Source organism: Oncorhynchus masou, chromosome 3 (assembly GCF_036934945.1).
Source record: "Oncorhynchus masou masou isolate Uvic2021 chromosome 3, UVic_Omas_1.1, whole genome shotgun sequence".
Lineage (NCBI taxonomy): Eukaryota > Metazoa > Chordata > Actinopteri > Salmoniformes > Salmonidae > Oncorhynchus > Oncorhynchus masou.
This window is the reverse complement of record NC_088214.1, coordinates 3377755-3405535: the sequence shown is the minus strand read 5'-3', so window position 1 is coordinate 3405535 and position 27781 is coordinate 3377755. Positions and strand designations below refer to the sequence as shown.

The 27781-nt window shown below is 49.0% G+C and overlaps 2 protein-coding genes across 2 annotated transcripts in view; both read right to left on the bottom strand.

Annotated features, from left to right (window-relative positions):
• Positions 1–27781, bottom strand: part of LOC135509028 (ras-related protein Rab-31-like) — a 235218-nt gene that overhangs the window by 186785 nt on the left and 20652 nt on the right. The gene's annotated exons all lie outside the window — the stretch shown is intronic.
• On the bottom strand, positions 57–27358 carry LOC135509010 (vesicle-associated membrane protein-associated protein A-like). Its single transcript, XM_064929297.1, has 6 exons — positions 27205–27358; positions 10185–10337; positions 7201–7304; positions 5318–5398; positions 3360–3548; positions 57–2027 (listed from the first exon to the last, which is right to left on the bottom strand). Exons 1-6 carry the CDS (start codon positions 27260–27262, stop codon positions 1854–1856), a joined length of 759 nt encoding a protein of 252 aa, XP_064785369.1. The 5' UTR covers positions 27263–27358; the 3' UTR covers positions 57–1853.

Genomic DNA, 27781 nt, shown 5'->3' with positions numbered 1-27781 from the left:
GATGTATGACTTGTACATTTGAAGAGACTCCGCAAGAAGATGGCCATCAAAACCAACATTGTTTTCAGTTTTATTTCTTCAATGCTTAATACCATGGGAGGGACGGGGTTAAGAACATTTGCCTCAGAAGGTAAGGAGGGGTGTAATATGATGAGAGAAAAACTATAATAATAATAATAAAGTCTGCATTCGTATCGTCAGGGATAGGATTGGACAGGAAGTAGGGATAGGAGTGGACAGGAAGTAGGGATAGGAGTGGACAGGAAGTAGGGATAGAAGTGGACAGAAAGTAGGGATAGAAGTGGACAGAAAGTAGGCATAGGAGTGGACAGGAAGTAGGGAAGAATCTATGTCCCAAATGGACTAGAAACATTTCCCAGAGAAAAAGTAGAAATGACTAAACTGAACAAATCAAGTAGTCGACGTCTCCGTCCCAAATGGCACCCCATCTATCTGTCCGTCAATACATCCATGTAGTGCACTACTTTATACCAGATCGCCCTACGGGCCCTGGTGGAAAGCGGGACATGATACAGGGAATAGGAGTACCATTTGGTATGGACTAAATCAGAGGCTATCCTGCAATAAGTAGCGAGGTGGTCGGTGTTGGACAACGGAAGAAGTAGTTCTCTCCTTTTTAGATTAAAAAAAGGATTAAAATAACATTTTTCACTTAACATTTCATTCAAGTTCTATTTTTTATAATAAAAAAAAAGAGGGAGAGAGCGAGAGAAGACGATTGGTTTATTCAACTGCTTCATGCCCCCATGGTGACTAGGACCGTGTTCCAATACTTAAGAAATGCATAGTTCCCTTTCCTACCCATCATGCATAAGTTCCTTCCTACCCATCATGCATAAGTTCCTTCCTACCCATCATGCATAAGTTCCTTCCTACCCATCATGCATAAGTTCCTTCCTACCCATCATGCATAAGTTCCTTCCTACCCATCATGCATAAGTTCCTTCCTACCCATCATGCATAGTTCCTTCCTACCCATCATGCATAGTTCCTTCCTACCCATCATGCATAGTTCCTTCCTACCCATCATGCATAAATTTCCTTACCCATCATGCATAGTTCCTTCCTACCCATCATGCATAAATTCCTTCCTACCCATCTTCCTTGAAGGAATCACAGATCTGAATTGGTTAAAGTAATAGGGGGGGCTTTTCACCTATCTAACCACTTATGGAGCTATGCTTACCTCATAAGGTAGGAACGGTGCGTTAAAGTACTCTAACAGGGCCTAGGCACGTCATAAACTGTCCTCCGTGTTGATTGATAGTGTACCACTTCCTGTGTGTCCCCTATTCCTTGTGTAGTGCACTACTGTTGACCAGGACCATTAGAAGTAGTGTACTATACAGGGAATAAGGTGCTATTCGGTACGTACATCTCATACCTGCACTTAGGCTGTCTGTCCATCCATCCAAAAACAAAAGCAGAAAAACTAAACGGAAGCCTCTTTTTCGTTATCTTCCTTCCTCTCTCTCTCTCCTCTGTGTGTACACTAACCATGTGTAAAGGCTTGTAGAAAGGCAGTGGGGGCAGACAGACAACATGGCCACTGCAGACACTACTTCTGATATGACAAAGTCAACACAAAGTCTTTCCGTCCTGGTTAGTCAGTTCCACCCGTTCGGCCTTTTGATTCAGGAGCCGAGGGGTTGTCATTAGATACGGCAGGCGTCTCGCGTCTCCCGGGGCACGCTGCCGAAATGGCACCCTATTCCCTATGTAGTGCCCTACTTTGAACCAGAGGCCCCTATGGGACTATCGGTTCTGCTCAACAAAAACAAAATAGTGCACAAAATAGGAAATAAAGGTGTCATTTCAGAGCCAGCTACAGTTTACAAGATGAACTTCCCGATGAAGAATCCGATGAAGATGGCTGCTATGACAACGAGGAGAGAGGGGAGGGAGGCGGCGGTCGTCTGTTGCATCATGGAGGAGGAGGAGCTCGTCTGGTTTGATGTCATGTGGTCAGAACGCTGGGCAGCCCTTCTCATTCTAACACCGTCGTCCTTGGATAGAGAGGAAGTGAAGAAGGGAGAGAGAGAGAGGAGAGGGGAGAGAGAGAGGAAGTGAAGAAGGGACAGAGAGAGGAGAGAGAGAGGAAGTGAAGAAGGGAGAGAGAGAGGGAGAGAGAGAGGGGAGAGGGGAGAGAGAGAGGAAGTGAAGAAGGGAGAGAGGGGGGAGAGAGAGAGGAGAGTGAAGAAGGGAGAGAGGGGGGAGAGAGAGGAGAGTGAAGAAGGGAGAGAGGGGGAGAGAGAGAGGAGAGAGGGGGGAGAGAGGGGGAGAGAGAGAGAGAGAGAGAGAGAGAGAGAGAGAGAGAGAGAGAGAGGAGAGAGAGAGAGAGAGGGAGTGGAAAACAGTGGTACACATATCAAACTGCACAAAAACAAGAAAATAGTTCTCTACAGAAAACCTTTTAACTGCTGGTTCTCCTGTTTAGTTGTCACTTCTCATAATCTGACTAAACCCTTCGGTGCTAACAGCGAAGGTCAAGTCACGCGTCCTCCGAAACATGAGCCACCAAACCACTCCCCTTCACACTGGAAGCCAGCCATACCCAGTCAACTGACTACCGGAGTCAGCCTGCAGGCGCCAGGCGCACCACAAAGAGGCGCTAGAGCGCGATGAGCCAAGTAAAGGCCTTGAAACGAGCAGGTCACGCGTAACAACCCACATATGTTCTTCACTTAATGCAGTTCTGCATGGGAAGAGTGGGTCAAAATTCCTCCACAGCGATGTGAGACTGATCCAACAACTACAGGAAGTGGTCATACAGTACCAGGAAGTGGTTGGTTTTAGTCAGTGCAGTTAAAAGGTGGCACAACCAGTTAGTTATTGAGTGTAAGGGGGCATTTACTTTTTCACACAATTGGGGAATTGGGTGTTTCCTAACTTTGTTAATTAAATCAAATAAGTATAGATGTTTTGTGTTATTTGTTCACTCAGGTTCCCCTTTATCTAGTATTTGGTTTTAGTTGAAGATCTGATAACATTCAGTATTAAAAAAATATGCAAAAGTAAGATTAGAAAATTAGAAAGTGGGGGGGGGGGAAATACACTATATACACAGAGACGTGAAATAGTATGTCGAACTCTGAATCAAATAGGGTACGCAGAAATAACATGGTCGCTGTGGGAGAGCGTTGATTTTCTGCATTTATTCAAGTCCCATCAGGTAGCCTGATGTGTCCATGTCAACTGGATTATTGGGGAATTGATTCTTCTTGCAAAGCACGATTTTAATTGAACTCTTTTATACCAACCTGACTAATAATCGTATTGTTGTGTGCAATGAAACCACGTCGAACCTCTAGCCGTCTCCACGGCAGAGAGAACCTAACCTTGAGTTGACGGTTTTCGGCGGTCAGCTTGTCCATCTCAGCCTGAAGTCTCTTGCATTCCTCTGTGAGTTTCCTCATCTCAGAGGCGTTCGTCGAGACGCTGGCGGTCTTCGCCGCTGTCAGCACGGGAGCAGCCTTGGGCGAGTTCTGCACGGGAGGCGTCGCGTGGCTGCTCAAATCCACGTCAATCTGGAGAAAAGGACAACGGAGAGAGAGAGAACCCACTAAGTCCGCAGCATCCCAAATGGCACCCTTATATATTAAGTACTACTGACCAGGACTTCAAAGGGCTCTAGTCACAAGTAGTGCACTGTTTATAGGGAATAGGGTGTCATTGGCAGACATTTAAGGGAAAACCACTAAACAGAAACCCAGCAGCAGTGTGTCCAAAGCCTGGTCCCAGATCAGTTAGGGGCTGGAGGTTAGGAGACTGTCCAGGGTTCAAACAGTAAGTGTTTTATCTGATGCTTAGAGTAGGGTTCAAACAGTACGCGTTTTATCTGAGGCTTAGAGTGGGGTTCAAACAGTACGCGTTTTATCTGATGCTTAGAGAGAGAGAGGGGTTCAAACAGTACGCGTTTTATCTGATGCTTAGAGTGGGGTTCAAACAGTACGCGTTTTATCTGATGCTTAGAGAGCGAGAGTAGGGTTCAAACAGTACGCGTTTTATCTGATGCTTAGAGAGGGGTTCAAACAGTACGCGTTTTATCTGATGCTTAGAGAGAGGGGTTCAAACAGTACGTGTTTTATCTGATGCTTAGAGTGGGGTTCAAACAGTATGTGTTTTATCTGATGCTTAGAGTGGGGTTCAAACAGTACGTGTTTTATCTGATGCTTAGAGTGGGGTTCAAACAGTACGCGTTTTATCTGATGCTCAGAGATAGTGGGGTTCAAACAGTACGCGTTTTATCTGATGCTCAGAGAGAGTGGGGTTCAAACAGTACGCATTTTATCTGATGCTCAGAGAGAGTGGGGTTCAAACAGTACGCGTTTTATCTGATGCTCAGAGAGAGTGGGGTTCAAACAGTACGCGTTTTATCTGATGCTCAGAGAGAGTGGGGTTCAAACAGTACGTGTTTTATCTGATGCTCAGAGAGAGTGGGGTTCAAACAGTACGTGTTTTATCTGATGCTCAGAGAGAGTGGGGTTCAAACAGTACGTGTTTTATCTGATGCTCAGAGAGTGTGGGGTTCAAACAGTACGTGTTTTATCTGATGCTTACTTGAATTCGCCTGCAATGAAACAATCTCTAAAGTGCTTACCACATCCGGTCTCAAATCAAATAATTGTTCTATGAAAGAAAACAAGTACTGTTTAATTAGGAGGCCGTACGTACGACAGAGGAGGCCTTATGGGCCCTGATGAAAAGTAATGCACTATATTGGGAATATGGGGTAATTTGGCATGCAGCTTGTGTGTCTGGTCCATGCTGGAGGCAGATAGAGGACGCTCTTCACAGGGACCAGGGAGGGAACGTCCCTTCAATAGGACGGTTAGATGTGGTTTTAGTCAGTGAACAGTCAACGACACGTCACAGTGAAGGACAAGGGATGGGGGAAACACACGAGAGTTCACAGGGAGACAGCTTGTTGTCCAGTCCACTCTGCTGCACTAGCCTTTCTCCTGTCCCGACCAAGGGGATGACGGAGCAAAATGTTTGGAAACAGAAAAGGAGAATGTACTTTTCCTATTGGACAAACTCCAGTACAGCAGTAGTACCTACCTAAGAACCCAGACCACCCACCCCCCCACAAACCTGTTGTCCTTTGACTTTAGTTCCCCCCTCCCCGCGGGCCCCTCCCCACAGGCCCCTCCCCACAGGCCCCTCCCCCTAGCCCCTCCCCACGGGCCCCTCCCCCTAGCCCTCCCCGCAGGCCCCTCCCCACAGGCCCCTCCCCACAGGCCCCTCCCCACAGGCCCCTCCCCACATAAGTCCTGCTGATGCTCCTTCAACTTACCACCTCATTGTTTTCAGAAGGCAGGTCGAATACACATCTCAGCTTGGAATCCATGAGGTCATGAGGTTTCACATCTTTCCACTGGAGGAGAAGTGAGGGAACACATCAGCATGTTATTCATCAGACTAAACTACTAGCAGCTGGACTCCATATACACTAACACACCATCGCTCTCTCACACACAGACACATACCACGGTGGGTGGAGGAAAAATCTGGCAATGAACTATCACATCATTATTCAACTATTCAGCTCTTAGCCAAACACTTAGGCTCTGTAGATATCTTTCCTGTAGTCACTGTGAGGCAGGTCTGTAGTATTAGAGAGATTCATATGCTTGGTTTTGACATCTCAGCTTGGAATCCATGAGGTCATGAGGTTTCACATCTTTCCACTGGAGGAGAAGTGAGGGAACACATCAGCATGTTATTCATCAGACTAAACTACTAGCAGCTGTTGCTGCCCCATATACACTAACACACCTGTTGCTGCCCTCTACTGGACACACACAGACACATACCACGGTGGGTGGAGGAAAAATCTGGCAATGAACTATCACATCATTACTTCAACTATTGCTGCCCTCTTAGCCAAACACTTAGCTGCTCTGTAGAAATACCATCTTTCCTGGACGAGAGGGGGAAAACCACCATACTTGTTGCTGCCCTCACTGTGATGTTCTGAGAGGGGGAAATCACCACACTCTGTTGCTGCCCCTAGCGCTAACTGTAGTATGAGAGAGGGGGAAATTCATAGAATGTTGGCCCTCTTGGACAGGGGGGAAAACTACCATCACTCTGTTGCTGCCCTCTACTGGACGAGAGGGGGAAACTACCATCACTCTGTTGCTGCCCTCTACTGGACGAGAGGGGGAAACTACCATGACTGTTGCTGCCCTCTACTGGACGAGAGGGGGAAACTACCATCACTCTGTTGCTGCCCTCTACTGGACGAGAGGGGGAAACTACCATGACTGTTGCTGCCCTCTACTGTTGCTGCCCTCTACTGGACGAGAGGGGGAAACTACCATGAGAGGGGGAAACTACCATCACTCTGTTGCTGCCCTCTACTGGAAACTACCATGACTGTTGCTGCCCTCTACTGGACGAGAGGGGGAAACTACCATCACTCTGTTGCTGCCCTCTACTGGACGAGAGGGGGAAACTACCATGACTGTTGCTGCCCTCTACTGGACGAGAGGGGGAAAACCACCATCACTCTGTTGCTGCCCTCTACGAGAGGGGGGACTGCCCTCTACTGGACGAGAGGGGAAACTACCATCACTGTTGCTGCCCTCTACTGGACGCCCTCTAGAGGGGAAACTACCATCAACCATGACTGTTGCTGCCCTCTACTGGACGAGAGGGGGAAACTACCATCACCATCACTCTGTTGCTGCCCTCTACTGGACGAGAGGGGGAAACTACCATCACTCTGTTGCTGCCCTCTACTGGACGAGAGGGGGAAAACCACCATCACTCTGTTGCTGCCCTCTACTGGACGAGAGGGGGAAACTACCATGACTGTTGCTGCCCTCTACTGGACGAGAGGGGGAAACAACCATCACTCTGTTGCTGCCCTCTACTGGACGAGAGGGGGAAAACCACCATCACTCTGTTGCTGCCCTCTACTGGACGAGAGGGGGAAACCACCATGACTGGGTAAAGTCACAGATGATACAGATGGGGTGCGACATCAAAGCCAGTTCCAACACCTTATTTATTCTTCCCTTGTAATCAGGGATAGATTTACACCTGGGACACCAGGTGGATACAGACAAGGATACAGAAAAGGATAGATGGATACAGATGGATACAGAAAAGCAGCAGTAGTCCAGGCCTCGTAGGGTCAGATGTAGATGACAGTAAGGTAGAATTACTCACCATTGCATCCATCTCAGCCACATTAGGAGGCGCAAAGATACTCTGGACCATGAATTTGTGTTTACTTTTCTCGTTGGGGTCGTAGTCGAAGGGCTGGAGCATGACTGTAATAGATTCAAAACAAACGGTCACACACACGTGTCAGCAAAAACAATCAAAAGAGTTCTTGATTTATGCTATAAGTCTTAAATTTACTTTATTGCAACTACTGTAACAAGGATCTAAATAAAAGCTATAGACTGAAGTTGTCCGAATGGACAAGTAAAAAAAATGATAACAAAACGATAAAACAAAATGATAAAACAAAATGATAAAACAAAATGATAAAACCTACGATCAGAATTTGTATTTATTATGGATCCCCATTAGTTCCTGCCAAGGCAGCAGCTACTCTTCCTGGGATTTATTATGGATCCCCATTAGTTCCTGCCAAGGCAGCAGCTACTCTTCCTGGGGTTTATTATGGATCCCCATTAGTTCCTGCCAAGGCAGCAGCTACTCTTCCTGGGGTTTATTATGGATCCCCATTAGTTCCTGTCAAGGCAGCAGCTACTCTTCCTGGGGTTTATTATGGATCCCCATTAGTTCCTGCCAAGGCAGCAGCTACTCTTCCTGGGGTTTATTATGGATCCCCATTAGTTCCTGCCAAGGCAGCAGCTACTCTTCCTGGGGTTTATTATGGATCCCCATTAGTTCCTGCCAAGGCAGCAGCTACTCTTCCTGGGGTTTATTATGGATCCCCATTAGTTCCTGCCAAGGCAGCAGCTACTCTTCCTGGGGTTTATTATGGATCCCCATTAGTTCCTGCCAAGGCAGCAGCTACTCTTCCTGGGGTTTATTATGGATCCCCATTAGTTCCTGTCAAGGCAGCAGCTACTCTTCCTGGGGTTTATTATGGATCCCCATTAGTTCCTGCCAAGGCAGCAGCTACTCTTCCTGGGGTTTATTATGGATCCCCATTAGTTCCTGTCAAGGCAGCAGCTACTCTTCCTGGGGTTTATTATGGATCCCCATTTAGTTCCTGCCAAGGCAGCAGCTACTCTTCCTGGGGTTTATTATGGATCCCCATTAGTTCCTGTCAAGGCAGCAGCTACTCTTCCTGGGGTTTATTATGGATCCCCATTTAGTTCCTGCCAAGGCAGCAGCTACTCTTCCTGGGGTTTATTATGGATCCCCATTAGTTCCTGCCAAGACAGCAGCTACTCTTCCTGGGGTTTATTATGGATCCCCATTAGTTCCTGCCAAGACAGCAGCTACTCTTCCTGGGGTTTATTATGGATCCCCATTTAGTTCCTGTCAAGGCAGCAGCTACTCTTCCTGGGGTTTATATGGATCCTCATTTAGTTCCTGCCAAAGCAGCAGCTACTCTTCCTGGGGTTTATTATGGATCCCCATTTAGTTCCTGCCAAGGCAGCAGCTACTCTTCCTGGGATTTATTATGGATCCCCATTAGTTCCTGCCAAGGCAGCAGCTACTCTTCCTGGGGTTTATTATGGATCCCCATTAGTTCCTGCCAAGACAGCAGCTTCTCATCCTGGGGTTTATTATGGATCCCCATTAGTTCCTGCCAAGGCAGCAGCAAGGCAGCATCCACTAGTAGTGTTCATTAGTTCCTGCCAAGGCAGCATCCACTAGTAGTGTGCCTGTTTATCATCCTCTGAGGAAATAGGAAGTATTTTTGAATCTGAAGTTACCCCCTCCCCCTAACCGCTAGGCTACCCCGCCGCCCCTCCCCCTAACCGCTAGGCTACCCGCGCCGCCCCTCCCCCTAACCGCTAGGCTACCCGCGCCGCCCCTCCCCCTAACCGCTAGGCTACCTGCCGCCCCTCCCCCCTAACCGCTAGGCTACCTGCCGCCCCTCCCCCTAACCGCTAGGCTAGCTGCCGCCCCTCCCCTCTAACCGCTAGGCTACCTGCCGCCCCTCCCCTCTAACCGCTAGGCTACCTGCCGCCCCTCCCTCTAACCGCTAGGCTACCTGCCGCCCCTCCCTCTAACCGCTAGGCTACCTGCCGCCCCTCCCCTCTAACCGCTAGGCTACCTGCCGCCCCTCCCCTCTAACCGCTAGGCTACCTGCCGCCCCTCCCTCTAACCGCTAGGCTACCTGCCGCCCCTCCCCTCTAACCGCTAGGCTACCTGCCGCCCCTCCCCTCTAACCGCTAGGCTACCTGCCGCCCCTCCCCTCTAACCGCTAGGCTACCTGCCGCCCCTCCCTCTAACCGCTAGGCTACCTGCCGCCCCTCCCCTCTAACCGCTAGGCTACCTGCCGCCCCTCCCCTCTAACCGCTAGGCTACCTGCCGCCCCTCCCCTCTAACCGCTAGGCTACCTGCCGCCCCTCCCCTCTAACCGCTAGGCTACCTGCCGCCCCTCCCCTCTAACCGCTAGGCTACCTGCCGCCCCTCCCCTCTAACCGCTAGGCTACCTGCCGCCCCTCCCCTCTAACCGCTAGGCTACCTGCCGCCCCTCCCCTCTAACCGCTAGGCTACCTGCCGCCCCTCCCCTCTAACCGCTAGGCTACCTGCCGCCCCTCCCCCTAACCGCTAGGCTACCTGCCGCCCCTCCCCTCTAACCGCTAGGCTACCTGCCGCCCCTCCCCTCTAACCGCTAGGCTACCTGCCGCCCCTCCCCTCTAACCGCTAGGCTACCTGCCGCACCTCCCCTCTAACCGCTAGGCTACCTGCCGCACCTCCCCTCTAACCGCTAGGCTACCTGCCGCCACTCCCCTCTAACCACTAGGCTACCTGCCGCCACTCCCCTCTAACCACTAGGCTAGAATAAGCTTTAACATTCTACACGCGACAGACCGAAGACTGAACACACACATCATTAGCAAAGAAAAAGAGCAGGCAAGCCAGCTGGGATTTTAAATGTACATTTTGTAGAGGGATTTTTTATATATATTATTAGTTTCTCCCGTCAGGGATTTTTCTAAACATTAAGGTTACCAATTTTAAAAACCGATCCCACCCCTAGTTATTGGACTTACCAGAGATGGTGACGGTAGCACCTACATCGATGATGCCGCTGTTGGGCCGTACACAGTATCTCTTGGGAGCTGTGGTCTTCACTTTGAAACATACTCTTCTATCAGATGGGTTTTTCAGCTTCAGGTTGGTGGTGACCACATCAGTGAAGGGACCTGGGGGGGGGGGGCAGAGAAGGGGGGGGGGAGGGGGCAGAGAAGGGGGAGAGAGAGAAGGGAGGGGAGAGAGAGGCAGAGAAGGGGGAGAGAGAGAGAGAGCAGAAGGGAAGGGGGAGAGAGAGAGAGAGGCAGAGAAGGGGGAGAGAGAGAGAAGGGAGGGGGAGAGAGAGGCAGAGAAGGGGGAGAGAGAGAGAGGCAGAGAAGGGGGGAGAGAGAGAGAGGCAGAGAAGGGGGGAGAGAGAGAGAGGCAGAGAGAGAGGCAGAGAAGGGGGAGAGAGAGAGAGGCAGAGAAGGGGGGAGAGAGAGAGGCAGAGAAGGGGGGAGAGAGAGAGGCAGAGAAGGGGGAGAGAGAGAGAGAGAGAGAGAGAGAGAGAGAGGCAGAGAAGGGGGGAGAGAGAGAGAGAGAGAGAGGCAGAGAAGGGGGAGAGAGAGGCAGAGAGAGAGAGAGAGAGAGAGGCAGAGAAGGGGGAGAGAGAGAGAAGGGGGAGAGAGAGAGAAGGGGGAGAGGCAGAGAAGGGGGGGAGAGAGAGAGAAGGGGGAGAGAGAGAGAAGGGGGAGAGAGAGAGAGAAGGGGAGAGGCAGAGAAGGGGGAGAGGCAGAGAAGGGGGGAGAGGCAGAGAAGGGGGAGAGAGAGAGAGGCAGAGAAGGGGGAGAGAGAGGCAGAGAGAGAGAGGCAGAGAGAGAGAGAGAGAGAGAGAGAGAGAGAGGCAGAGAGAGGCAGAGAGAGAGGGGAGAGAGAGGAGAGGCAGAGAGAGAGGCAGAGAGAGAGAGGCAGAGAAGGGGGGAGAGAGAGGCAGAGAAGGGGGAGAGAGGCAGAGAAGGGGGAGAGAGGCAGAGAAGGGGGAGAGAGGCAGAGAAGGGGGAGAGAGAGGCAGAGAAGGGGAGAGAGAGGCAGAGAGAGAGAGAGGCAGAGAGAGAGAGAGAGAGAGAGAGAGAGAGGCAGAGAGAGAGGCAGAGAGAGAGGCAGAGAGAGAGGCAGAGAGAGAGGCAGAGAGAGAGGCAGAGAAGGGGGGAGAGAGGCAGAGAAGGGGGGGAGAGAGGCAGAGAAGGGGGAGAGAGGCAGAGAAGGGGGAGAGAGGCAGAGAAGGGGGAGAGAGGCAGAGAAGGGGGAGAGAGGCAGAGAAGGGGGAGAGAGAGGCAGAGAAGGGGGAGAGAGAGGCAGAGAAGGGGGAGAGAGAGGCAGAGAAGGGGGAGAGAGAGGCAGAGAAGGGGGGCAGAGAAGGGGGGAGAGAGAGATCATGTGATTACAGTGCAACACTGAGGGGAGATGAACACATCTGGATAACACAAACAACCATTTCAACAATTTTACTGAGTTAAGGTTCACATAAGGAAATCGGTCAATTGACATAAATTAATTAGGTCCTAATCTATGGATTTCACATGACTGGGAATACAGATATGTGTCTGTTGGTCACAGATACCTTGAAAATAAAAGGTAGGGGCGTGGATTAGAAAACCAGTCAGTATCTGGTGGGACCATTTGTCTCATGCAGCGTGACACATCTCCTTCGCATAGAGTTGATCAGGCTGTTGATTGTGGCCTGTGGCATGTTGTCCCACTCCTCTTCAATGGCTGTGTGAAGTCGCTGGATATTGGCGGGAACTGGAACACACTGTCGTACACGTCAATCCAGAGCATCCCAAACATGCTCAATGGGTGACGTGTCTGGTGAGTATACAGGCCATGGAAGAACTGGGACATCTTCAGCTTCCAGGAATTGTGTCCAGATCCTTGTGACATGGGGCCGTGCATTATCATGCTGGTGGTGGATGAATGGTGGTGGTGGTGGATGAATGGCACGACAATGGGCCTCAGGATCTCATCACGGTATCTCCGTGCATTCAAAGTGCCATAGATTTAAAATGCAACTGTGTTTGTTGTTCGTAGTTTATGCCTGACCATAGCATAACCCCACAATGGGGCACTCTGTTCCCAACGTTGACATCAGCAAGCCGCTCACCCACATGACGCCACACAGGTGGTCTGTGATTATAAGGCCAGTTGGACTTAGTGCCAAATTCTGTGAAATGACATTGGAAGCGGCTTAGGTAGAGAAATTAGCATTAAAGTCTCTGGCAACAGTTCAGCATGCCAATGTCTCAAGTTGAGGGAGCGTGCAATTGGCTTTGTGTTGTGTTCAGTGTATATCATCAGGAAAGAGGAAAACTACTTTGAAGCCGTCAGAAGACGATGTCACGCAACTCGTGCAGCTATTAACGGCCTCAATGAGAACGACAGATTTGTACCTTGTCAGAACAACAGCTTGGGGATTCGAACTTGCAACCTTTCAGTTGCTAGCCCAACGCTCTAACCACTAGGCTACCCTGCCGCCCCAAAATTTACAATACATTTTTTTTTTTGACAGATTCGACAATTTCTCTGTCCTTTCACATCAGAGCTGCACCGTTTGGGGAGTAAATCACTACCTGGAATCAGTTAAGGCATAATCTACTAGAGATAATTTTGAAAAACTAAAATTGTGCTATAATGATATAATTTCTTAAATATAGAAAGAATGTTTGCTCAAATATACAAAATATCATAAGTAACAGTCAATGCTGCTGGTGGCCACACCAGATACTATGTAGGGTACCACATGAGGGAGGAGGATGTCTTCCCTGTAACGCACAGTGTTGTGATTGCCTGCAATGACAAGCTCGGTCGGATGATGCTGTGACATAGTCTCCCAGACCATGACGGACCCTCCACCACCAAATTTATCCCGCTCCAGAGTACAGGCCTCTCTGTGTAACGCTCATTCCTTCCACGATAAACTGCGACTCGTCCGTGAAGAACACTTTTTGTCAGTCCTGTCTGGTCCAGCGACGGTGGGTTTGTGGCCATAGGCGACATTGATGCCGGTGATGTCTGGTGAGGACCTGCCTTACAACAGGCCTACAAGCCCTCAGTCCAGCCTCTCTCAGCCTATTGCGGACAGTCTGAGCACTGGAGGGAGGGATTGTGCGTTCCTGGTCGAACTCGGACAGTTGTTGTTGCCATCCTGTACCTGTCCCGCAGGTGTGATGGTCAGATGTACCGGTCCTGTGCAGGTGTTGTTACATGTGGTCTGCCACTGTGAGGACAATCAGCTGTCCGTCCTGTCTCCCTGTTGCTCTGTCTTAGGCATCTCACAGTACGGACATTGTAATTTATTGCCCTGGCCACATCTGCAGTCCTCATGCCTCCTTGCAGCATGCCTAAGGCACGTTCACACAGATGAGCAGGGAACCTGGGCACATCTGCAGTCCTCATGCCTCCTTGCAGCATGCCTAAGGCACGTTCACACAGATGAGCAGGGAACCTGGGCACATCTGCAGTCCTCATGCCTCCTTGCAGCATGCCTAAGGCACGTTCACACAGATGAGCAGGGAACCTGGGCATCTTTCTCTTGGTGTTTTTCCAGAGTTCACAGAAAGACCCCTTTAGTGTCCTAAGTTTTCATAACTGGGACCTTTAATTGCCTACCGTCTGTAAGCTGTTAGTGTCTTAACGACTATTCCACAGGTGCATGTTCATTCATTGTTTACGATTCAGTGAAGCATGGGAAACGTAAAACCCTTTACGATCTGTGAAGTTACTCGGATTTCTACGAATTATCTTTGAAAGACAGGGTCCTGAGTTTACATTGACACCTTAGTTTTCTCAAATTACATTTAATTTAACTCCACATGTGTTTGAAGGATCCTTTTTGTCTTCTAATGTCTCTTAAGGGGAAAGTAATCAGATTAAATTACTGAGTTTGGGGTAATCTAAACGTTACGTTGCTGATAAAACTTTTGGACAAGTAACTCGGAACCCTGTTAGAAAGTAAAGTAACTTACTCAACCCTGGTGATGAGACACTCCCAACAGACAAGCAAAATGTTGCTGAAGCCTAAAACCAAAACATTAGACATGCTTTACAGGATGAGAACAAGACGATTTCTCCAGTCTGAGCAACTGCAGGCTACTAATAGTAACAACCGTTGTATACGGTCTCCTACACGCTGTCCCCTCTGGACAAAGTGGTAAGCGTGTGTATTTATAGGCTATGTGTTGGTGTTGAGAGGGGAAAACTGCAGATTGCCCCTTTTAAAAAGGTGTAAATGGATGCAATGCCTCGGATCCAGACTGGTCGGAGTCATTCGACACCAGCAGCTGACCGGAAACAGGGCATTGCATTACGTACCGCTTCCCGAGGCTATAAAGCCAAATCCTAATCGATTAAACCATTTAAAAGGCTCCCTTAGCTCAGGTAATATCATATGGAGAGGAGATCCCATGCTCTCCATATTGGAGATGGAAGGACTATGGCTGCGTTGACAGTCAACCCAATTCTGAACTTTTGACACTAATTTGTCTTTTGATCGATCTGATCTTTTGCCAACAATTGGGTTGCCTGTGTAAATGCGGCCTTTGTGACCTGATTTGTTGACTCAGGTTGATTGACTCCAGTAAAATTCATGGGGAGACATTAGCTACCATCATTACTCCGGTGCTGCTCTCTGTCCATCTGGTGACAGCTGGTCTGCTGTTTCCTATAAGGACATTAACAGACCGCGCGGTCCAGATTTAACCAATCAGCACGGTCCAGATTTAACCAGTCAGCACGTTCCCAACACGGTCCAGATTTAACCAGTCAGCGCGGTCAAGATTTAACCAGTCACACGGTCCGGTCACGGTCCAGATTTAACCAGTCAGCACGGTCCCAACACGGTCCAGATTTTAGTCAGTCAGCACGGTCCCAACACACGGTCCAGATTTAACCAGTCAGCACGGTCCGGTCCAGATTTAACCAGTCAGCACGGTCCCAACACGGTCCAGATTTAACCAGTCAGCACGGTCCCAACACGGTCCAGATTTAACCAGTCAGCACGGTCCCAACACGGTCCAGATTTAACCAGTCAGCACGGTCCCAACACGGTCCAGATTTAACCAGTCAGCACGGTCCCAACACGGTCCAGATTTAACCAGTCAGATTTAACCACGGTCCCAACACGGTCCAGATTTAACAGTCCAGATTTAACCAGATTTAACCAGTCAATCAGCACGGTCCCAACACGGTCCAGATTTAACAGTCCAGATTTAACCAGTCAGCACGGTCCCAAACACGGTCCAGATTTAACCAGTCAGCACGGTCCCAACACGGTCCCAACACGGTCCAGTCCAGATTTAACCAGCACGGTCCCAACACGGTCCAGATTTAACCAGTCAGCACGGTCCCAACACGGTCCAGATTTAACCAGTCAGCACGGTCCCAACACGGTCCAGATTTAACCAGTCAGCACGGTCCCAACACGGTCCAGATTTAACCAGTCAGCACGGTCCCAACACGGTCCAGATTTAACCAGTCAGCACGGTCCCAACACGGTCCACCAGATTTAACCAGTCACGGTCCAGATTTAACCAGTCAGCACGGTCCAGATTTAACCAGTCAGCACGGTCCCAGTCAGCACGGTCCAGATTTAACCAGTCAGCACGGTCCCACACGGTCCAGATTTAACCAGTCAGATTTAACCAGTTGGTCCCAACACCAGATTTAACCAGCACGGTCCAGATTTAACCCAGTCAGCAGTCAGCACGGTCCAGATTTAACCAGTCAGCACGGTCCAGATTTAACCAGTCAGCACGGTCCACGGTCGGTCCCAACATGGTGCAGATTTAACCAGTCAGCATGGTCCTAACACTGCCCAGATTTAACCAGTCAGCATGGTCCCAACACTGCCCAGATTTAACCAGTCAGCATGGTCCCAACACTGCCCAGATTTAACCAGTCAGCATTAACCAGTCAGCATGGTCCCAACACTGCCCAAATTTAACCAGTCAGCATGGTCCCAACACTGCCCAAATTTAACCAGTCAGCATGGTCCCAACACTGCAAATTTAATGGTCCCAGATTTAACCAGTCAGCATGGTCCCAACACTGCCCAGATTTAACCAGTCAGCATGGTCCCAACACTGCCCAGATTTAACCACAGCATGGTCCCAACACGGTGCAGATTTTCCCATCATGTTGTCAACACAGCTAGAGGCCAAGTCAAATTATACCAAACTCAGATGAATTAGTGATTAGTTGCCCCGCAGAGAGATAAATGGAGGTTGTTGTTTATCCATTTCCCCCGGCTGATGGGTTTATTAGGGCATGTTTTGCTGTGACCTGGCTTGACCACAACACGGTTTCAGATCAACATGATACACTGAAAGACAGGGTCTAATGTCTGTCGTTGCACCAAACAACATTGTGACTCAAGTCAAGTAACCTACCATGGTTCTACGCTCGAGTCCATATCATCCATACCTAGGGAGGAAACGATTGCATCAAAAATCAGGAAGAGTTTCCTGATCTGAGGGACATGGGGGATTTGGTTAGTCTCCCCACAGAAAGCTTGGGTTTAGTTTAATACTGATGGACAACACAGCTAAAACCCAATTCAGTCTATGACCACATCCTCTCGCTTAGAGACAAGCTGAGGAAATGCAAATAAGATTTTTTTTTGCTTCAGGATCAATGATCATTCATCAAACCTCTAACATGAATCCATAACCAACGGTTTTCTAGATTACTATGACCTACTCAATACACTGATCACCACAGCGATGTGAGATTAGGCCTGGCAGAGCTGGGTTAGCCCACGACGGGACCGTGGGCATTGGGTTAGCCCAGGACCGTTAAGGACAGGACCGTCACAGAACCATGTGTGTTTTAACAACAGCATGGGTAAAGGGAACTAAACATCCTCAAAACATTTATTTATCTACATTTGAACTTCTCCCTCAGCAATCTGTTCCTCTGTCAGGAAGGCCGACTTCCCAGACACAGATTAGGCTCAGGACTAATGGGGAGGGAAAAAAACTATTGAAAGTACTATTTAGTGCTCAGATTATTCTGAGTCAGGGAAACCGACCCAGAGAGTTTCCACTAGTTGGTCTCTGCCTAATATCACAGTTCAGTTCACACCTATAGCACAGAGATGAGTGACAGCACAACGACTTAGCTTCTATCTGAGCCTCGAAGTGCATCGTATTCCCTATACAGCCTCATTTGAACCACACCCTAAATCCACATGGCTTGGCAACATTGATAAAATGATTCATGTGGGTCGACTAAATGTAGAATATCGATTAACGTTCTGACCGTTACGAGATGCCAGAGCGTAGATGGGTGTGAAGAACGTTGTGGAATGGAATTCCTAACCTGAAAACCCACTGTCACCATGACAACGCGGCCTGTCCGCCACAACGCGGCCTGTCCGCCACAACGCGGCCTGTCCGCCACAACGCGGCCTGTCCGCCACAACGCGGCCTGTCCGCCACAACGCGGCCTGTCCGCCACAACGCGGCCTGTCCGCCACAACGCGGCCTGTCCGTCACAACACAGTCTGTCCGTTACAACACAGTCTGTCCGTCACAACGCGGCCTGTCCGCCACAACGCGGCCTGTCCGTCACAACACAGTCTGTCCGTTACAACACAGTCTGTCCGTCAGGTAGTAGCAGTCTTTCCTGTTCCCCATTTCATACAGGCTTATAGTTGAACAGTGAATTGACAGAATGAGGCCTAACCTAAATATGTACTAGATCTAGTTAACATATGGCATTTAGGCCTAGATGGACTTATTTTTAGGACCGTCGCCATACACAGCCCCGACACACCACGCCATACACAGCCCCGACACACCACGCCATACACAGCCCCGACACCACGCCATACACAGCCCCAACACCACGCCATACACAGCCCCGACACTAGTGGTTAGAGTGGAGGGGCGGCAGGTAGCCTAGCGGTTAGAGCGGAGGGGCGGCAGGTAGCCTAGTGGTTGAGCATTGGGCCAGTGACGAAAGGTTGCTAGATCAAATCCCCCGAGCTGACAAGGTAAAAATCTGTCGTTCAACCCCTGAACAAGGCAGTTAACCCACTGTTCCCCTTGTAGGCTGTCATTGTAAATAATAATTTGTTCTTAAATGACTTGCCTAGTTAAACAAAGGTTAGATGAATAAACTTTTTTTTTTTAAATGACGGCCATTTGAGGCCTGTCACTGGGGCAGAGCTCCCTGCCATCCGTGAACCACATTCCAGGTGGTGTCACCCACCCAAGTCATAGACTCTCTCTCTGCTACAGCATTGCAAGCGGTAACAGAACGCCAAGTCTGGGACCAAAACGCTCCTGAACAGCTTTTACCCCCAAGCCATAAGACTGCTGAACAGTTAAATCAAATGGCTCCCTGTTCCTGGATGGCAAGAATCTCGGTCCCAGTGATGTACTGGGCCGTACACTCTACCCTCTGTAGATCGGAGGCCGAGCAGTTATCATACCAGGCGGTGATGCAACCGGTCAGGATGCTCTCGATGGTGAGGATCTGAGGACCCATGTCAAATCTTTTCAGTCTCATGCCCTCTTCATGGCTGTCTTCGTGTGCTCGGACCATGTTAGTTTGTTGGTGATGTGGACACCAAGGAACTTGAAGCTCTCCACCTGCTCCACTACAGCACTGTCGATGAGAATAGGGACGTGCTCGGCCCTCCTTTTCTTATAGTACACCATCATCTCCTTTGTCTTGATCACGTTGAGGGAGACGTTGTTGTCCTAGCACCACCCTGCCAGGTCTCTGACCTCCTCCCTATATGCTGTCTCATTGTTGTCTGTGATCAGGCCTACCACCGTTGTGTCGTCAGCAAACTTAACGATAGTGTTGGAGTCATGCTTGGCCATGCAGTCGTGGGTGAACAGGGAGTACACAGGAGAGGACTAAGCACGCACCCCTGAGAGGCCCCCGGTGGTCTCATGAATGCTTTGGTGGTGCTTGCCTCGAAGTGCAAGTAGAAGTAATTTAGCGGCTGGGCTTCCCTTTAGTCTGTTGTAGTTTGCAACAGGCATCGGAGCCGGTGAAGCAGCTAATTAAACTTTATCTGACAGATAAAAATCTCCATTAGAAATGTAGAAAGAGGGGGAATCAAATAGCAACTACAATGACAGGTTGACGACGTGACCGGGACGGGTTGACGACGTGACCGGGATTGTGCCTTTGTATTCTGGACAACGAAATAAAGTTGACATGAAAACCAACAGAACAGCAGAGAAATGCTGTTTAAGGAACACGAGGAAGTCTATAATAACTGCCTCCTCGTTTCTTCGGATGGATTTTCACAAGGCTACTTTGAAGCAAGGTACGACCAGCCTCGTAGTAAAACCTTCACGTTGCAAACAAATATACTGCCTCAAGCTGCCACTGCAAAGTTGTGGGTGGAACCACTGATGATAGTCAACAGCAGCCAGGCTATTGCCTACGCATGCAAATGGGAGGCACGCTTTACGACTTGAGATTGAGAAGGAAAACAAAACAACAAAAAGTTCCCTTTTAAATCGTAGCCCGTAATTTAACAAGTGATTGCATTTAGAAAGTGTTACTTGTTGAACCATGACGAGGGGGGGCTTCTAAAACAGGCTTCACTCCAGTAGACTACAGACTGAGGAGCTTCTCTGTATCCTGTCTGACAGGTGGTATTCTTCTCCTCTAACTAGTCTCTGTATCCTGTCTGACAGGTGATATTCCTCTCCTCAAACTAGTCTCTGTATCCTGTCTGACAGGTGATAAATAAAATGCAACATGAGGACTAACGAGGACTAACGAAAACACACAACGCGGCAATTTAAAATTCCACACAATTATTCAAATTAATCTATAAACCGATAAGCATGACCGGTCAAAATGTATTTCGGTGGCGAACCAATTAACATCCTTATCTCCTCCAGAACACAGTGTGTTATTGCACAACCTCGAGCCTGTGTTCAAGTTCAATTCAGAAAGAACTGTTTGAGACAGATGTCAACTCCAACATAGTTATTTTGTGACAGGATCTAGACTGCACAGGGCCATCCATCCTAGACAGGATCTAGACTGCACAGGGCCATCCATCCTCCTAGACAGGATCTAGACTGCACAGGGCCATCCATCCTCCTAGACAGGATCTAGACTGCACAGGGCCATCCATCCTCCTAGACAGGATCTAGACTGCACAGGGCCATCCATCCTCCTAGACAGGATCTAGACTGCACAGGGCCATCCATCCTCCTAGACAGGATCTAGACTGCCATCCATCCTCCTAGACAGGATCTAGAGGGCCATCCATCCTCCTAGACAGGATCTAGACTGACAGGATCAGGGCCATCCATCCTCCTAGACAGGATCTAGACTGCACAGGGCCATCCATCCTCCTAGAGACAGGATCTAGACTGCACAGGGCCATCCATCCTCCTAGACAGGATCTAGACTGCACAGGGCCATCCATCCTCCTAGACAGGATCTAGACAGGGATCCTAGACAGGATCTGCTGCACAGGGCCATCCATCCATCCTAGACAGGATCTAGGACTGCACAGGGCCATCCATCCTCCTAGACAGGATCTAGACTGCACAGGGCCATCCATCCTCCTAGACAGGATCTAGACTGCACAGGGCCATCCATCCTCCTAGACAGGATCTAGACTGCACAGGGCCATCCATCCTCCTAGACAGGATCTAGACTGCACAGGGCCATCCATCCATCCATCCATCCTCCTAGACAGGATCTAGACTGCACAGGGCCATCCATCCTAGACAGGATCTAGAGCACAGGGCCATCCATCCTCCTAGACAGGATCTAGACTGCACAGGGACAGGATCATGCACAGGGCCATCCCATCCATCCATCCTCCTAGACAGGATCTAGACTGCACAGGGCCATCCATCCTAAACAGGATCTAGACTGCACAGGGCCATCCATCCTCCTAGACAGGATCTAGACTGCACAGGGCCATCCATCCTAGACAGGATCTAGACTGCACAGGGCCATCCATCCTCCTAGACAGGATCTAGACTGCACAGGGCCATCCATCCTCCTAGACAGGATCTAGACTGCACAGGGCCATCCATCCTAGACAGGATCTAGACTGCACAGGGCCATCCATCCTCCTAGACAGGATCTAGACTGCACAGGGCCATCCATCCTCCTAGACAGGATCTAGACTGCACAGGGCCATCCATCCTAGACAGGATCTAGACTGCACAGGGCCATCCATCCTCCTAGACAGGATCTAGACTGCACAGGGGACAGGATCTAGACTGCACAGGGCCATCCATCCTAGACAGGATCTAGACTGCACAGGGCCATCCATCCTCCTAGACAGGATCTAGACTGCACAGGGCCATCCATCCTAGACAGGATCTAGACTGCACAGGGCCATCCATCCTAGACAGGATCTAGACTGCACAGGGCCATCCATCCTAGAGGAATATACTGAGGCTACTAACCATCCATTTCAGATTTCATCCATACTTAGTCACAGGGCCATCCATCCTCCTAGAGATCTTAAAAATATAAAGTCACTTAAAAATATAAAGTCTTATAATACTAGTTTAGACAGGCACAGGATCTAGACTGCACCATCCATCCTCCTAGACAGGATCTAGACTGCACAAGGCCATCCATCCCCCTAGAGAGAATATACTGAGCTACTAACCTTTTCAGTTTCACATACTTGTCACGAGAGCTTAAAAATATAAAGTCATTATAATACTAGTTTGCGTTCAACACACAAGTGGCACGGTATTGGTGGGAGCTGTCTTGCTACTTACGCCCTACCGACCTACACACCATATATTTACATTATGTTTGTCATCTGGTGTAGAGGTTAAAGAGAAGATGTGTGTTATCTCCCCCGACATGGGTGACCCCCGACATGGGTGACCCCCGACATGGCCTATTTACCTTCTCATTGAGCCAGGGAAGGGAGAGAGCTGGCCAATTACGTGACATGCAATTTGTTTATCCTAAAAAAATTGTTGCGTGCTCGCCTACCGTTGTCATTTAGAAAGCAGTTAGTGAGCCTCGGGTTTAATTTGTTGAAGGGGTAAACATAAATCTTGTGACTGATGATGAGAAGTTGGGCTGATTGATCAGAAGACCTATCAGAGGGCACGGCCGGCTCTGGTCCAGGTCATTAGTAACTCCCAGGACCAGAGCTATCAGAGGGCAGTGCTGGCTCTGGTCCAGGTCATCAGTAACACCCAAGACCAGAGCAAGGTCATGGACAGTCCAAACCACACCAGTCAAGTATGCTTGTCTCATCGATCAGTCATCACTATTATAAGATAGACTGAGGGTTGGTATTAATGAGTTGATGTGACTATTTTAATACTTCCTCTACCATTGACAGTAGAGGACAACCGATTGGGATTTTTCAAAGCCGATACCGATTAATCTGACTATTTTTTATATATATATTTGTAATAATGACAATTAAAACAATACTGAATGAACAATGAACACGTATTTTAATTTAATATAATACATAAATAACATTTATTTCGTCTCAAATAAATAATGAAATATGCTCAATTTGGTTTAAATAATGCAAAAACAGTGTTGGAGAAGAAAGTAAAAGTGCAATATGTGCCACATAAAAGTTCCTTGCTCAGAACATATGAAAGCTGGTGGTTCAATATTCCCAGTTAAGAGGTTTTAGGTTGTAGTTATAGGACAATTTCTCTCTACACCATTTGTATTTCATTAACCTTTGACCTATTGGATGGTCTAATAGGTACTTTAGTATTGCCAGCCTAATCTCAGGAGTTGATAGGCTTGAAGTCATAAACGAAGCTGTGAAGTAAGCATTGCGAAGAGCTGCTGGCAAAACGCACGAAACTGCTGTTTGAATTAATGCTTACGAGCCTGCTGCTGCCTACCACCGCTCAGTCAGACTGCTCTATCAAATCATAGACCTGGTTATAACATAATAACACACAGAAATACGAGCCTTAGGTCATTAATATGGTCGAATCCGGAAACTATCCTTTTCGAAAACAAACCGTTTATTCTTTCAGTGAAATATGGACCCGTTCTGTATTTTATATAACGGGTGGCATCCCTAAGTCTAAATGTTGTTGTTACATTGCACAACCATATGTCATAATTATGTAAAATTCAGGCAAATTAATTATGGTCACAGTTCCCAACGAGGCAGGCGGCCCAAATTGCTGCATATACCCTTGACTCTGCTTGCACTGAACGCAAGAGAAGTGACACAATTTCCCTAGTTAATATTCCCTGCTGACATGAAATTTATTTTAACTAAATATGCAGGTTTAAAAAATATATACTCCTGTGTATTGATTTTAAGAAAGTCATTGATGTTTATGGTTAGGTACATTTGTGCAACGATTGTGCTTTTTTCTCTCGCAAATGCGCTTGTGAAATCACCTCCCGTTTGGCAAAGTAGGCTGTGATTCGATGATAAATTAAAAAGGCCATAATCAGGCATCCAAAATGGCCGACTACAGAGTGTTATGAAAACTTGAAATCGGCCCTAATTAAAATCGGCCAATTAAATCAGTCGACCTCCCGACAGTCATGGAAGCTGCTCACCAACAAAACGGTTTGTTTGTTTGTCTTTCAACAGCTGAAGGTTGATTTCAATTGTCAAAGTCAATTAATGTATTTTTAGGACTCTTTCAAGTCACATCGAAAAAAAAATGTCAGTACTTGACTGTGGACGGACTTCTGTAATCTGGCAACCCAAAACGATATAAGACACACTGACTGTCAACATCACCAGCATTGTGGACAATTTAAAAACTGGTACGTTTTAGGTAACGATAAACCAGCTAGAACTGGTGTGTACATAAGACAACTGACTAAGCCAGTGACAACACCCGAACACAGGAGGAGAAGTTGAATTTTACGAGGGCGAAGTATCAGAGGTGGTAGATGTGGTGAAGTTATCGGAGACCAAGGTATGCACAGAGGGTCAGGAAAAAAGAGTCTGACAGTAGGAGTGAAGTTTATGGAGAAAAAAAAAATGGACTCTTGCCTTTAAGCTGATCCATTTGTGGATTCAGGCTGAGGGTAGCCAGGGGGAAAGTTTGTGAGGGTAGAAATGGTCTAGTGATAATTGTTTGTTTCTGTTGGTTTGAGGGAGAAGGCGCTCAGAATAAAACAAAAATGGGAGGCAAGAAAAGTGAATTGTTTCACTCTCAAGAAAAGGGCACCAATGAAAGGAGTGATAACTGGGGTAGCAGTAGATATAAACGCTGACCAACTGAGGGGAAAGACACCCGGTGTATGTGATGCTAGTCGTTTGATGAGACGCAGACAGGGTGGCGAGAGAGCGGGAACAGAAGAGTCATTGTCTTCTCTTTTGAGCTTTGAAGTTGAGTTTTTGCCTGACAAAGTGATGTTAGGATATAGAAGTTATCCTGTACGCCAAATACAGTACGTTGTTACAGGTGTCAAGCTTATGGGCATGAGGCAGTGTGCAGATGGGAGGGCAGATGGGAGGGTTCGAGGTGTGCAGGTGGGAGGGTCCGAGGTGTGCAGGTGGGAGGGTCCGAGGTGTGCAGGTGGGAGGGTCCGAGGTGTGCAGGTGGGAGGGTCCGAGGTGTGCAGGTGGGAGGGTCCGAGGTGTGCAGGTGGGAGGGTCCGAGGTGTGCAGGTGGGAGGGTCCGAGGTGTGCAGGTGGGAGGGTCCGAGGTGTGCAGGTGGGAGGTGCAGGTGGGAGGGTCCGAGGTGTGCAGGTGGGAGGGTCCGAGGTGTGCAGGTGGGAGGGTCCAGGTGCAGGTGGGAGGGTCCGAGGTGTGCAGGTGGGAGGGTTCGAGGTGTGCAGGTGGGAGGGTCCGAGGTGTGCAGGTGGGAGGGTCCGAGGTGTGCAGGTGGGAGGGTCCGAGGTGTGCAGGTGGGAGGGTCGAGGTGTGCAGGTGGGAGGGTGTGCAGGTGGGAGGGTCCGAGGTGTGGGAGGGCAGGTGCAGGGGAGGGTCCGAGGTGTGCAGGTGGGAGGGTCCGAGGTGTGCAGGTGGGAGGGTCCGAGGTGTGCAGGTGGGAGGGTCCGAGGTGTGCAGGTGGGAGGGTGGGAGGTGGGAGGGTCCGAGGTGTGCAGGTGGGAGGGTCCGAGGTGTGCAGGTGGGAGGGTCCGAGGTGTGCAGGTGGGAGGGTCCGAGGTGTGCAGGTGGGAGGGTCCGAGGTGTGCAGGTGGGAGGGTCCGAGGTGTGCAGGTGGGAGGGTCGAGGTGTGCAGGTGGGAGGGTCCGAGGTGTGCAGGTGGGAGGGCGAGGTGTGCAGGTGGGAGGGTCCGAGGTGTGCAGGTGGGAGGGTCCGAGGTGTGCAGGTGGGAGGGTCCGAGGTGTGCAGGTGGGAGGGTCCGAGGTGTGCAGGTGGGAGGGTCCGAGGTGTGCAGGTGGGAGGGTCCGAGGTGTGCAGGTGGGAGGGTCCGAGGTGTGCAGGTGGGAGGGCAGGTGGGAGGGTCCGAGGTGTGCAGGTGGGAGGGTCCGAGGTGTGCAGGTGGGAGGGTCCGAGGTGTGCAGGTGGGAGGGTCCGAGGTGTGCAGGTGGGAGGGTCCGAGGTGTGCAGGTGGGAGGTCCGTGGCAGGTGGGAGGGTCCGAGTGTGCAGGTGGGAGGGTCCGAGGTGTGCAGGTGGGAGGGTCCGAGGTGTGCAGGTGGGAGGGTCCGAGGTGTGCAGGTGGGAGGGTCCGAGGTGTGCAGGTGGGAGGGTCCGAGGTGTGCAGGTGGGAGGGTTCGAGGTGTGCAGGTGGGAGGGTCCGAGGTGTGCAGGTGGGAGGGTCCAAGGTGTGAGAAATGTGCAGAAGGGCATGAGACAAAGGAATGCGTCGCATTGGGAAAAGTAGTAGAATGTTAATTTGTAGGGGGGTGCCCGTGGGGCTGGGGATCAGAAATGTCCCTGTGAGAGAGGCAGGTTGAGGTTTCCAGGGTTAGAGTGGAGCAGAAGTTGTCATATGCTGAGGCAGTGAAGAAAGTAGAGGAAGATGGGTCAAGGGGGAGGAGTGGTGAGAGTAGTAGAGAACTTTTGTGTCCTGTCCCTCTGTACTGGGTTAAGCGTTTCAGTAAGATTGGGATTTTTAGCATTTATAGCAACGGTTATCAACTGTCCAGCAGGGATGGAACAGAAGTCGCAGAAAATAGAGTTGGTGGAGGCAGCTGCCGAGAGGTATTTAGGTGTGAAACGTGACATCAGAAGAGTTGCAGTGTTGAAGGAAGGTAGGAATAAATGCATGTAATTAGTGGAGTAGCGTGGTGTTAAATTTTATTTCATATCATTTGAAAATTACCGAGTGTAGTGTTAGATGGTAGGGTATTTATTTAGTACATTTTAGTTTTTCAAGCAAAGTATAAAAAGGAGTTACACATCAGTCTAGTAGGTGGCGGTAATGCAACAAATTGGATGCCAAGCGCCCGTTAAACCCCGTCCTCTGAACGAACCGGTCCGTCGGCACAGAAAGCTCCGACTGAACAGCTGGGTGCCGAGAAAACATTTGTATTCCGACTTGTTTTTTAAAAGTGCAATACACGGAAAACTAGTTAGAACGGTTGACGTTAACATTTGCTACCTAACTCAAACGTTGCAACCATTCACCAACCAAAATACGTGAGTTATACATACCTAGTTAGTTAGTATAACCACCAATGACTACTTCACAAGCAGGACACCTATAGTTAGTTGGTTAACTACATGGTCCTCCTTGTATGTTAGTTTATTGGTTTAGCAAGTTGTAAACTTTTGCACTAGTTAGTTAAGGAACACCTGGGACGGATAGGTTATCTGGACAGTCTATCACAAGAAAGGGGAAAGATAGCATGTAGTCAGAGGTATATATAAAAAACCGATTCGGTACAGTTTATGACAAGACAAGACCCACGCACGTCGACCGCGTCACTGACATTACCGTGATTCACACAGCGGCCTGTCTCCGTTCCCCGAACAAAATGGCGGCGGCGGGCAGCCTAACGCGTTAACTACGAACCGAAGGGAAGTGTGAAATCATCCGAGAAATACAGGCTTGTCTCGGAGATTTAAAACAAACAAACACACATATATATATGAAGGTAAAAATGCACTTACCTTTAAATCTGAGGTCACAGGGGGGATCGAGAAGAAGGATTTGCTCCAACTTGGACATATTTATCTATAGCGTTGTCAGAGACACTGACGAGAGGTGGTCCTGCTAGTTGGAGCTGAAGAGTCGCTGACTGGTCTCTGGTCTAACAACCTGAACGAGCACACGGGAGCAAATATTTCAACGCGCGATTCTAGTGCGCGTTCACGTGTTTGTGTCTTCACTAATTTTAATAAGAAACTCATTTTTGTTGAATCTGACTTGATTAAGTTAGTTAGTTAATCAAATACGCAATAGTCATGTAGGCTACTTTTTTTTTGCCACAGATCCTAACTGGAAAAATATGTAGTTTACAGATAGGTCTAAATGCCATATTGGTTCGTTTGTTGATAGAGCTATTTCAGCAAACTTGATTTATGGGGTATTTTGGTAGGCATGGTTACAAGTACTGTATTGTTTAAGGGATACTTCTCTGGATATATGTGTGTGTTGAGAGCAATGACATATATATATATATATATATATATATATAAGGAAGGGGTTGAGAAAATAACTTGTGCATGTGTAAGAAGGGTGTGTGTG